The sequence below is a fragment of the Silurus meridionalis genome, chromosome 20 (assembly GCF_014805685.1).
Source record: "Silurus meridionalis isolate SWU-2019-XX chromosome 20, ASM1480568v1, whole genome shotgun sequence".
Classification (NCBI taxonomy): Eukaryota; Metazoa; Chordata; class Actinopteri; order Siluriformes; family Siluridae; genus Silurus; species Silurus meridionalis.
In genome coordinates, this window is record NC_060903.1 from 1,227,064 (window position 1) to 1,240,808 (window position 13,745).

Here is a 13,745-nt window from a genome sequence, read left to right on the forward strand (position 1 = left end):
GTAAAATCCACTAGCGGTCGACCTCGTGTGGAAGGCCATTTGGTCCTACGTCATGTTTCCGGTTTGGTTCTCATGGCCTTTCTGAGGTTTATGGCGTCTATGCAAATTTTTATTTTATTTTATTATCATTTTATTTTTAACGCGTTGTTTCATGATGTGTTGATGAGGAACGCTTGATGCTCGGTGAGTTTTGTGCTTTTGAGGTCCCTTTGCTGAATTTTTGACCCTTTTTTGTTTCACAGATGTTCATGTGGAGACTTCAGTTTCCGTAAAGGTCACCACAGATAAACCTAAAGTGACTACAGGTAGAAAGTCTTCCATCATGATGGTGGTGGTGATGGTGGTGGTGGTGGTGGGATGTGGGATGTTTCGTGTTTTGTTTTTTTTTTCTTCCTTGTTGGAGGAGGTGGTAATAAAGGTGGAGGTGATGATGGTGGTAGTGGATTAATCTAACACGTCCTAACAAATCCTGATTCCATTCTGTTTTTTCGAATCTGATTAACACTAATGCAGGGCCAAACGGAGCACATCGCTACGGAGCCTCTAATGATATCATCAGAGCTTCTTTACACATGATTGGTATGATTCAGGGTGATCATGTTCAATATTACCCATAATGCTCTGCTCCAGGAGGCTGGCAGCCAGGTCTAACTGATGGTTTTGTCTTTCAGAGCCCAAAATGGTGGACATCGTCTCCGCGGGACAGATAGTAAACTCAGGTACAGGCTAATCCGCCTCAACCTGGGCCTCGAACTGGGCATGTGCTAAAATAAACAAACAAACAAATCGTATGTAATCAGACAGCACAATTATTGTGTGATTTATATATTGAATTTTGCAGGTCTGGTTTGTCACGTAGGCAACACAAACCTCAGAAATACGTTTGGACGTGATATCGTTATTCACGATAATACATAATTAGTGCAGATTAGATTTAAACAAGCATCCGGAAATCTCATTAAATCTCATTTAAATGTAGCTAACGCTCTAATTAGATTACAACTGTAGGCTGGTTGCCATGGTTACGTTTCAGGTGGGCTCGTGCACTGTAGATCGAAACCTAGAAATCGGACGATTCATCGTAAATTTTTGTTTTTGTTCGGTTTGTTTTGCGGTAAAAGTGGGCAGAAGGCTACGCTCAGACTTGGTCACCATGCGTTCGGAGAAATAATCTTAAATACTGTTGAAACTATGAGCCAATCAGAATCCTCGATGCCTCATGACTGCTGATAGTTTGTTTTGTAACATATATATATACATATGTTTTTTATTATGGGATGGCACGTGGGAGGCTGGGGTTTGAACATCAACTTTGTTTTGGGTCACCGCTGTTAACGTCATTAAAATTTTTGGTTGAATTGATTTACATTGATCAAAATCACGGCATCGTACAAATTAATAAACAAAAACAAAGGTTTGGTTGTCGCGGCGCCGTCGTCTCGATTTGCGAACGAAGCTAACACGACATCGTCATGCCGATTTTGGCAAGTTAGTGAAAATGAGTGGTGCGACGAATCACAAAACTCTCGGTTCGGATCACATTGCGGAGTCACGGATCGTAAAATTTTCAGATCAACAATCAAAGGAAAAAAATGCGAACTGAAAATACGAAGCCAAAAAAAAAAAAACCGTGAATTGGGTACTTGCATACGGAGTGCTTCGTGAGTGCTGTGTGGTATTATGGGATGTCTTGTGGTAGGTTGCATGAATTTCGGATGATCCTCAGCGCATGCCCAGTCCGAGCTCGGGATGTTGCGTTTCCTGTTTCTGCAGATGATAACGTTCTTAGATAAACACTACTGTTTATTTGTGTTCCATTAATACACTTCATTTACATGACATTTCAGCCTCTTCAGCCCGACACACACACACACTCTCACTCCCTCTCTCTCTCTCTCTCTCGATTCCACTGACCAAACCCAAAGCTGTTTTCCTGGATGTTTCTGCTTTACTGTTTGTCTACTGATTCCAGAAATCCTCACGGTCACGGCGTTCCTCTCGCCCCACGCCGCTCTCCTCGAGAACTTCCCGAACCACTTAAAAGCTGGAAAAAACTGCCAGTAACAAGCGATAATGTTACAGACGCTCAGAAAGCCGAAGCCACCGAATGTATAAACGTAGGATAAAATCCTAACTCGCATTAACTCTGACTGACCGCCGAGTCTTTAACAGACCACTCTAGCTAGCTAGCAAGAACACGGGTTCACGTGCTAATTTTCATGCTAAGTCATCATAGCAGGTCACAAGGTGATCCACTCATCGTAACGCTCCATGGACAATTGATCATAGTTCACCTGAAGAAACTGTTTGTTGTGGATTATGCTATTGCTAGCTGGTGATTAGCATGTTCACGTGTGTGTGGGTGTACGGAAAAAGGAATTTACGTAAACAGGAAAATTAGCGTTTTAATCTCTGACGAGTTTCGGCACGATTTAGTTTCGAGATTCGCTTTGTTTAGGAGTTCATTAACCGAAAATATTTATCATAATTTGATCATTAAGTTCAGCTTTTGGTCAAACAGGAAGTGGTGAAGGTAAATTAGACACACTGTATGGACAAAAGTTTGTGGACACCTGACCATACGATCGATAGGTGAAGTGAGGAGGCCTGGGGTGCAGTTCACATCACTTCTAAAGGGTTGAGGTTCAGCATTCTATAGCAGGAGATCTTCCACACAATTCCAACCATTGAAAGCAGATCTTCATGGAGCTGGCTTTGTGCACAAGGGCATTGTCATGCTGGAACAGGTTTGGATCTCCTAGATGGTGAAGTGAAGGGAAAGTCGCATGTCCCTGCCTCCGGAGACGTCCGGTACAATTGTGTTCCTTTGTGGGAACAGTTTGTTGAAGAACCACATCTCGGTGGAAAAGTCGGGTGTCCCAATAATTTTGACCTGATAGTGTATATTTTTGTGTGAGAACATAAACGTTTAAAACATTACATTGATTTTCGTTAATTTCTCGAGCCATTTTCGAGTATAACTTCGATCCAGACCCATCAGTGGAGTAGGATGGTGCCCCCTGGTGGTGTTGTTTTCCGAGGCGTCGTTTTTACGCCGGGGAACGCGCGACACTTGATATAAGTCACTTCCACTTAGTAAACAAATTTATTGTGATGTGAAGGTGATTTTTCTCGGGTAGTTACGGAAATTTTTTTTTTAATAATAATTGTTGCATTGGCCTTGAAGCCCCGCCTCTTTTTTCCTCCCAGTGAAATTGTAGCTTACATGCTGATTGTAAACATTTCCTTCACCTGTAGATTCAAAGAAAAAGTTTGTGTTCCAAATGTACTTATTATCCTTTTTATTTATTTATTATATTTACACAAAACATTATGTTTATCTCTTTGCTGTGATCTGATAACCTGCTGCTCAGTTTCTCAGCTCTGACTCCTTCACTTCTCCTCTGCAGAGATCTCATTGTGGAAACTAATTAACGCTGCATCGTTTCTGGTCCTTGTACACTTTACGTTTATTCGTCTGTGAACTGAACTTCCAGGATCAGCCCCTAATCCTTCAGTGGCTTCACTCCGAGAACTTCATATGGATCACTGCATTGTATTTTACTAGATTGTCTCTGATCTCTGAATATGTTGGTCCATATTGTACCCAGAGAGGAGATTCAGAACATTGCAACAGTGAAATTCCCTTTGACTTTCAGGTTAAGTTTGGATATTAGATTTGATGTTGGATTGGATGCTAGATCAAATGTTTGAATGTTAGATTGCATGTTGGATTGGATTTTGGCTTGGATGCTGGATTGAATGTTAGATTGGGTGTTGGATTGGATGTTTGATTAAATGTTAAATTGGATGGTAGACTGGAAGTTGTATTGGATGCTGGTTTGGATGTTGGATTGGATACTGGATTGAATGCTAGGTTGGAAATAAAATTGGATATTAGATTGGATGTTGTATTGGTTGTCAGGTTAAATGCTGGATCAGATGTTAGATTTGATGTAGGAATTGAATGTTAGATTGAATGTTGGTTTGGATGTTGGATCAGGTGTTAGATTGGACTTTGGATGCTGGATTGGATGTTGGATTGAATGCTAGGTTGGATATAAGATTGGATCTCTGATTTGATGCTGTATAGGTTGTCAGATTAAATGTTGGATCAGGTGTTAGACATGTGTGCTGGATTGAATGTTAGATTAGATGTTTGATAGTGGATTGGATGTAGGATGTAAATGTTAGATTGGATGTTGGATTAGGTGTTAGATTGGACTTTGGATGCTGGATATAATGTTAGGTTTGGAAATATATATATATATATATATATTGGATCTCAGATTGGATTTTCAATTGGTTGTTGGATTAAATGGAGAATTGGATGTTAAATTGAATTCTGGATTGATGTTCGGTTTGCTATTAGATTGAAAGTTATATTGGATGTTGGATTGGAGATAATGTGCCCTTCAGGTCAGTGGTGAGATTTGGTATAGTGGGATGATTACAGTCTTAATGATAAATAAATCTGATCTGAATGAAGGCAGGGTACTCGGACCCTGATCTGATTGAAGGCGGTGTACTCGGACCCTGATTTGATTAAAAGCGGGGTACTCGGACCCTGATCTGATTGAAGGCGGTGTACTCGGACCCTGATTTGATTAAAAGCGGGTACTCGGACCTGATTTGATTAAAAGCGGGGTACTCGGACCCTGATCTGATTGAAGGCGGTGTACTCGGACCCTGATTTGATTAAAAGCCGGGTACTCGGACCCTGATTTGATTAAAAGCGGGGTACTCGGACCCTGATCTGATTGAAGGCGGTGTACCGGACCCTGATTTGATTAAAAGCGGGTACCGGACCCTGATTTGATTAAGCGTGGTACTCGGACCCTGATCTGATTAAAGGCGGGTACTCGGACCCTGATTTGATTAAAAGCGGGGTACTCGGACCCTGATCTGATTAAAGGCGGGGTACTCGGACCCTGATTTGATTAAAAGCGGGGTACTCGGACCCTGATCTGATTAAAGGCGGGGTACTCGGACCCTGATTGATGAAGGGCTGATCCTCATCTCTCTCTGCTTTGTTTTCTCTCCATCTGATTCTGAAAGCTGGTGTCAATGCGGCGGTTTTTATTTCAGCTTTGTAAAGAGCGAGTCGGGTTTATTTGCTGCTTTTTGATGCTCATCTCCTCGTGTTGTTGCTCCTCCGATCTTCACGCGAGCGCTGAATTGGCTACGTGCTGGGACGCTAATCTCCTGCTTTATTTTTTGAGTAAAAAAAAACGCCTGCTTTTTTCGTGCTTTTTCTTTCTTTAATCTTGCTGCACATTTTTCTTCCCTCTGAACATGGAGCTGCAGCGTTCTGAGCTCATCTAAGCAGAGGTTTTCTCCTCACTGGTGAGGTGTTTGAGCGTTAGCCTGCGATGAACTCGTCCTCATTAGTGTGTTTTCTCTTTCTGCAGCGTTCGATAATCAGGGCTTTCTTCTGACGCTGGACGGGAAGCTGTAAGTCCAATTTTATTTCATATCGACTCATTTCTAACTGCCTTATTTGTTTGTTTGTTTGTTTATGTGTATAAAAAGAGTTGTCGCATTGGCTCAAATATATAAACAATTGTGTATGTAATCATAACTAGCTTGCTAGCTTGGTGCTTAGCCAGAATCAGTACTTTAAGGTAATACATAAAAAAGAAAAAATGTATTTAACGGATCTAAACAAATGCTAATGCTAGCTACCATGATTAACGCTAAAATGTGTGCAGTATGAAACACTGCTGTAACCAATCAGCCTGCGCGTTCAATCCAAAATGATTCTGGAACCAATCAGATCACAGGTTTAAATATCAAATGCTACAATAACCAATCAGATTTTACCCCTTGCCCCAAATATCTACCCCAACCAATCAGATTCACTTCCTGCCCCAAACTGGATCATCAACTCTTCTGAACTTTTCGCCACCTGTCCTTCCTTGATCCTCAGCATGTTTTTGTCCTGGTGGTGGTGGTTTGGATCTTGGTTTATTCATTACTGACCTTCTGGTGATGTTGCTCTGCTCAGCGCAGCTCATGATTGTAAGATGGTTGAAGCTCTCCCCAGGCCTCCTGATCTTCCTTGATCCCATCTTCGCAGTCTGATGTCTTCTGAGGTCTTCTTCTTTTACCCGACATACCGCTCTGCGTGGTCCTGCGTAACGTTTCCCTCTGTCTCGGATTAATTCGTTGGGATTTTTCAGCTTCACGATGGCCTGCTTTACATACACGAGTCTTGGAGTTGAGAGACTCCAGATGCAAAATGCTACACATGGAAATGACTCGAGGTCTTTTATTTTGTCCCGTGTGCTTGAATGCAACATTAGCAATAATACACCAAGCAGCCAAGTGTCCAGCTGTTATTGCTCGATTGAAAACAGGACAGGATTCCTCGAACACCATGAGGAACAGGGGTGAAGGTGGAATTCAGGAGGTGGGGGAACATCTGGTTGATTAGATCTTCTGCTAGAGATGACTGTATTTAAATTATTTGGAGAAAAACTTGTAGAGCTCCAAACCTATTGAACACGTCTGGGATGAATGTGAACGCTTACTCCACCACAGGCCTTCTCAGCTTCTCACCTACATCAGTTCCTGAGTTTACTAACACGCTGGTGGCTGAATGAATCTTCATAACATCTAGTGGAACATCTTCCCAGAAGAGTGGAGCTCATTATAGCAGTGAATGGAGAATAACCGTGGAATGGGATGTTCAAAAAAGCACATAGGAATCTTATGGTCAGATGTCCTCAAACTTTTGTCCATATAATGTAGCTTTTGTTTGTTACAGATTGTAAGTTTGTTTGGCGTCTGTTTGGTGTCATTACACCTCGCTTTGATCTGCTTTAACAGGGTCTCATGGTGGTCCAGCTAGTGTGTCCATCCTCGCCCACTTCTATCTCAACGCTCCTGACCACCACACACACACACACACACACACACACACACACACACACACACACACACACACACACACACACCATAGTGCTGCTCAGCCTCATCGCCTCCCTGCACTCTGTTTATTTAAACTGCTCACGTTGTGTATTGCAGGTTTATTAATGACTTACAAGAATTTCGATTTCGTTCTTTCGTCTCACACTCGCAGCTTTTTCACTTTTTTTTTTCTCCAGACCTGACCTGTCTTTAAACACTCAGGAGTGTGTGTGTGTGTGTGTGTGTGTGTGTGTGTCATAATTGTCAAGGAAAAAAAAAATTTTGTTCCATAATTTTACCACCACTAGTGATTCAAAAACTAAAAATCCTGAGGAGGCAATAAAACAGTAAAAATATATATTATAAAATAAGAAGAATATATTCTTTTTTTTTTTGTTGCTTATATGAAACTTATATCTCTGAAGCAGCATTTCAGTAAAATTTATTTTTTAATTATATACGTTAATAATAATAATCACTAACAATCTTGACCTTTTTTATATATATATAATTTTTACGTTTTTCTATTATTTTTTTATAGCCTATTTTTTTTTTTTTACATTTTAATATTTTATAGAGGATTGTTGTATTTGTTTTTATTTATTACAATTTTTTTGTTTATTTTGTTTTAATTCTAAGGACACGTGTATTTATATTTCAAATTTTTTTATTTTATTTAAATGTTATTATAATGATAAGACGAATATTAAATGTATTTATTTAACTTTAGTTTAATTTGCATTATTTTAATTTTTTTAACAACCACAATTTTTCTTGTTTTAAATATTGCTACTTGATTTAATTTTTTTAAATTAATTTACATGCATTATATAATTTATATGCAGTTTTATTTTTATACATAGATTTTAAATCTGTGTATTTACCTTTTATTTCTTACTAATTTTTTAGTAATTTATATTTATATATATTTGTATGTATAGTTTATATTAATAATATATTAGTGTAACTGTTGTTATTTTTATCTTGCTGAATTTTTTGAACTCGTATATAAACGCGCCCCTGTTGTGCGCAGCCCGGTGGAGTTGGTGCACCAGTATGGAAACCTCAGCACCGGAGCCTGCAAGCCCGGCTTCGCCGCCGCCAAGATGGCCGCCATCTTCCCAAAGTAAGAACATATAAACAAAATACAGTTTTGGTAAGTTAGGTGGTAACTGTAACGTTTAGCACGCAATCCGAAGCAAACCTGTTAGAATTAACGTGAAACACACGTAGCGCCAACATCTGCACCCTGAACATCACAACCAGATGTGGAGAACCTACATCATCTATATGTCTTTTAATCAGAAGAGAAGGGATTCCATATGACCCGGGATTGTTTACCTGAAAACCACACGAGCGGCTAATCGCATGCTAGTGCGCTACGTTAAATGCGTGACGCTTGTCAGGATGCTGTCTTTTTTATGAAGCACGTTTTCTCCTGATTTTTTTTATACGTAAAATATTGACAACATAAGAGATTTAACTTTGTAGCCTTATTCAAACGGGGTTAGTTTAGAATACGTATGTGCAGGTAACGTCATTTTCCCATGAAAAGCAACGTTTCTAAGGGTTTGATAAACAAATTTAATGCTAGGTCATGTGATGTAGCTAAGATTTGCCAGGCCACGCCCCCTACACTGAACACTTATTTAATAAATGACAGAACATTAGAGCACGAGGTGTGTATTGTCTACGTCGTGATGCCAGGACACACCCTTTTTTGATTTTTTTTCCATTGCTGTATTTTCGTCACGTGACCCATTCAGCTCAAGATGAATAAGACGTTACTGTACCGCGGTGTTCAGATCGAAACCGGAGTCTGATTCACGCTCGTGACCTTTATGTTGATCCATCGCATCTTTTTCTTTGGATTTCTCAGCCCACAGTAACTTCTCTTGTCAGAGATCCGTGTTGAAAGCCGTCCGTCAGTCGGCTACTGCGGAGGCGGGAATGACTCACCGTTCTCCACTTTATCGGCGCTCAGGATCACTCCATGATCCGCGATGATCTCACCCTTCTCCGTTTTGTTCAACATCTTCAGATCGATCTTTAAGCATCAGACCTCAAGTCAACAGACGATTGTTAGGCTCAAGAGCTCCAGTTTTCTCTCATCGCAGAGGAATTGTTTGGAGATTAGCTCTGTAAGGGTCATGTGACATCACTTCTAAGTCGGTGAAAGATCTTCGTGACTGTAACGCAGCAGCAGATTAGGCAGCGCTTTTTATTTATTCAGTCCTGCTTCAAACAAAAAAAAGTGCTTCAATGCAGCTGGAGTTTTGAACGAAAAGTGGGCGGAGTCATTTATCTTTTATTTCTCATGGAACAGCATGACAACGCACCTGCTCACAAAGATCTGCTTTCCATTGTTTGGAAGGGTCTGGAAGATCTTCTGTTATAGAGCTCCAAACCTATTGAATTTGATGAACGTGAACGCTGACTGCACCACAGGCCTCCTCACCGTCTCACCTCCTTTACCCTTGAAGCTGAATCAATCTCCACAAATCTCCACAAAATTTGGTGAAACATCTTCCCAGAAGCAAGAATTATAAGAATTATAAGAAGCAAATTAGGACTACATGTGGAATGGGATGAAATCTGTCCCTGGAGTATCAGGACCACAGTACACAGTGCCAATGTTCATGGTGATTTCAGGGTTTCTGTAGTTAACACACGAGGAACCTGAAGCTTATGTGAGGATGTTCTTCTTCTGAGTGATGTTCCCACTTCACACTCTTCTTCACTCTTCACTCTTCACACTCTTCATTCACTCTTCAAACTCTTCTTCAAACTCTTCTTCACTCTTCAAACTCTTCTTCACTCTTCCAGACTGATAAAACTATGTTTTTATGAACAGAATTAATATTTAATGCAGTTATAAATGGTTAATAAGGTGTTAAGGTGAGAATCGGTACACAAACATCTGTTCACAACATCTGTCTATCTTTTAGTCTGTCTCATTCAGTCTTTTTTAGTCTGTCTCTCATTCAGTCTGTCTTTCTGTCTGTCTCTCAGTCTGTCTCTCATTCAGTCTGTCTTTCTGTCTGTCTCTCAGTCTGTCTCTCATTCAGTCTATTTCTCCGAGTCTGTTGGTCTGTCTGTAATTCTGTCTGTTTTTTAGTCCGTCTCTCTTTTAGTCTGTCTTTTATTCAGTATTTTTAGTCTGTCTCTCTTTCCCTCTGTCTGTTTCTCAGTCTGTCTCTCATTCAGTCTGTTTCTCAGAGTCTGTCGGTCTGTCTGTCATTTTTCTGTCTTTTAGTCTGTTTTTCATTCAGTCTGTCGTTCATTCAGTTTTTTTAGTCTGTCTCTCTTTCATTCTGTCTGTCTCTCAGTCTGTCTGTCTCTCATTGAGTTTGTCTCTCAGTCTTTGTCTCTTTGTCTGTCACTCTCTATCTCTTTGTTTTGTTTTTGTTTATCCATGTCCCTCAGTCTATCTATTTTTATTTGATGGTAGATGGTAGGTGACTCGGGCCCAGCGTTAGTTAAGTTAAATCCTTGGCCTGCTCCTGGAATCCAATTTATTTTCAACACCTCCCCTTCTCCACTTTCCCAAACTGTTTGCATTGGAGTCTTAAATCAAATGTCTGGGGTGAACTCGAGCAGGCGGTTAGAAAAATACAGCCCTGAGTGAGAGATAGGCGTGAGGAAATGAGCACAATGTGCCCAGGCCTCCTGTTCACGAACCCTTTACGACCAGCAGCCTTCTGTGTGTGTGTGTGTGTGTGTGTGTGTGTGTGTGTGTGTGTGTGTGTGTCACAGAACCCAGCGTTCTCGGACCCTCGTTATTTATAATGTGGGTTTGCCCGAGTCCCAAAAGCCACCCGTAATTAATCACAGTTTGTTTTGGCAAGGTCTCACAGCGTCTGTTTCTGTCAGGTGATACAAGGCCAGAGCCCGGTATGACCGCTCGCTTCTCTCTCTTTCCTCTTCCTCCTCTTTCTTCTCTTCCTCCTCCTCCTCCTCCTCCATGCCTGCATACTTTCTGGCTTTTATACAATTAGTATAATCTTTTTTTTATCAAACTTTTGTCAATCAAGTGGGTGACAAATGACATGTTTTACTTATTAAAATAACTTTATATCGACATTTAATACGTAACCTCATATAAAATGTATAGCCAAAAATATTGGGAAAACTCCAGGTAGGTGCTTCTTCTGCGAAAAGTCGGAGGCACACAACTGCATCAGGCATCTTTGGATGCGGTGGAATTAAATTTTTCCTTCACTTGAACTGTGAGACTCAAACCTGTTCCAGCATGATGATGCCCCTGTGCACAAAGCCAGCTCCATGAAGATCTGCTTTACATGGGTTGGAGTGGAAGATCTCCTGCTATAGAGCTCCAACCCTGTTGAACATCTGTAGGATTTCCTCACCTTCTCACCTACATCAGTACCTGACTTTATTAACACCGTTGTAGCTGCATGAATCTCCACAATGTAACTTTTAATAATAAATATATAATAAAGTATAAATAATATATCATTTGAAATTTAAGTCAAATATAATAATAACTAAAATATCATAAAAGAAATGATTTAATAAAGTACATGAATATCCAGTTTTATATAATATAAACATTTCCCAGATTATTTTAGATTTATTCCAACAATAATATAAAATATAAATGTGTACATTAGTATAGTCAATTACCTTAATCAGCCCCTTGAATTCTGACCAATCAGAATTCAGCATCGCTGTGGCGTAAATATGGTTATATTTGGCTGGAAACATGTTGGTAATTAAATCGTTATTGCCGGAATGTCTGTGTGGGTTTTCTTATGTTTTTTTGTTTGAAATGATAAAAGGCTGTGGAGCGTTTAAACTGAACGAAGTGGACGTGAAGAACTCGAGCCAGGAGGGTCAGAAAAACAGACATCCATTGTGTGACCAGGTTTTACAGAAGCTGCTTGTAGAGCAGGCGCATGGAACATGTCTTCAGGGAGAACAAACCCACACAAGCCTGTTTAGCAGTTTCATGTGGATAAATCCGACGTTTTTTTAACATCCCAGAGAGGAACGTTTATCATTTATTAGGAACCTGTCAAGAACATTTCTCAGGAAACGGAGAAAAGAGCTGCAGAGTCAGCCATCAGACTCGTCTGTTTTCAGGAGCTGTTCATCTCACTCGTATCTCCTCTTGAGTTACACTCGTTCTCCAGTTCCACGCTGCTCTTTTTTTCACTTTTAAAGTTTTCTATGAAGTCTGTCTTAACCACAGTTTATTTTTATTTACACATTGTATGGCAAAAGTATTGGGACACCTGAGTATTCCAGCTGTATGTGGCTCTTCACCAAAACTGCTTAAACTTGGAAGGACATAATTTGTATCAGACGTCTTTGGATGCTGGAGCATGAAATGTTTCCTTTCTTGTGAACTAGAAGACTTAAGACCTTTTCCAGCATGACAATGTCCCTGCACACAAAGCCGACTCCATGAAGATCTGTTTTTCATGGGTTGGAAGTGTGTGGAAGATCTCCTGTTAAAGAGCTCCAAACCCATTGAGCTTGAATTAAATGTGAACACTGACAGCACCTCAGGCCTTCTCACCTTCTGACCTACATCAGGACCTGACTTTACTACCACCCTTGTAGTTAAAAAAGAAATCTCTACAAATCTTCCCAGAAGAGCAGAGGGAAATTATAAGAAGCAAATTGGGAAGGAATGTGGAATGCAATGCTCAAAAACTACATAAATACTGTGACCGGGTGTCCGCAAACTTTTGGCAATAAAGTGTAGATTTTATGAATCAATGCAGGATCATTTTTGTTACTAGAAGAATCAATACTATTGAAGGGCAGGTTTTATATTATTTGTTGTCAGATGTTGGGTTTGGTATTAACTAGCTTGTGTTTAGCCACGCCCACTATCATCTGAGCAATACATAGAATCTGGGACACTGGGAACAAATTTCAGACTCTTGGACAATATGCTACAACCCTTTTATTTCTGATTTCTCACCGCTTGTTGTGAGATGAAGATCCCAAATCAAAACCCAGAGCAACAAAACGGACAGGAATTTAAAAATAAATAAATGAACAAGTTTGTCCGAATGAAAGAAAAGCAGGAAATGTATAACAGAAATCCGATTCGGAATCTGGACCGAATCCAAGGATCACACGGCACCGTGCCCTGGGCGTGACGGACTCACAGCACTTCCTTACAAGTTCCCCAATTTGTGGTCATTGTGAAAGTCCTGGACACACTGATGTGCCGGAGATAACGGATCGGAGAGCGAACACGGGTCAGAGGTGGACGCATCCATCCTGCACTGAGTTTCCAGGAGCTCTGAGAGATTTGTGTGTGTGTGTGTGTGTGTGTGTGTGTGTGTGTGTGTGTGTGTGTGTGTGTGTGTCTGATTGATTTGTACCTCTTCAACCTCGCTGTCTCAAACCCTGACCAGAAGGTCACAGCAGAGACGGGCCAGGAACATTAACCTCTCACAGAAGAATGTTCTGTTACAGACTAGTCAGGCTCCGAGCGTTCGGCCTGAGGAACACAAAATTGTTACAGATTATGTTCTCAGATCGCTGGAGGAAACCTGAAGGCCGAGATTTGAGCAAAACTTCTATTAAATCAACAATGAGTAACTGGTTTACACTTCAGTGTGAACATTTGCATTTTAGCAGGTTTATTTGTGTGTGTGGGTGTCTGGGTTTGCATTGATGTTAAAGATCTCTGGAATTTCTTAGGTCACTTTTTTGTGAGTGAAGGTTTGTGAAAAGGTGGACACTGGTGACTTCTAGCACTTTTTTTGGTGGTCGTCATACAGGAATATATATATATTCAGCAGGTGCTGAACTGAACTGCCTGCAGTCCAGACCTTTCAGCGTTTATA

At 40.5% G+C, this 13,745-nt stretch overlaps 1 protein-coding gene across 8 annotated transcripts in view; it reads left to right on the forward strand.

Moving 5' to 3' along the window:
• Nucleotides 1–13,745, forward strand: part of st3gal3b (ST3 beta-galactoside alpha-2,3-sialyltransferase 3b) — a 56,171-nt gene that overhangs the window by 17,865 nt on the left and 24,561 nt on the right. For 4 of the 8 annotated variants that reach the window (XM_046877248.1, XM_046877251.1, XM_046877250.1 and 1 more), the window contains exons 3-7: nt 243–305; nt 514–579; nt 672–719; nt 5,412–5,454; nt 7,946–8,038. In XM_046877248.1, the coding sequence (XP_046733204.1) occupies nt 243–305; nt 514–579; nt 672–719; nt 5,412–5,454; nt 7,946–8,038 (313 nt within the window). The remainder of the gene's footprint in view (nt 1–242; nt 306–513; nt 580–671; nt 720–5,411; nt 5,455–7,945; nt 8,039–13,745) is intronic. The other 4 variants (XM_046877254.1, XM_046877256.1, XM_046877253.1 and 1 more) reach the window with 3 other exon arrangements.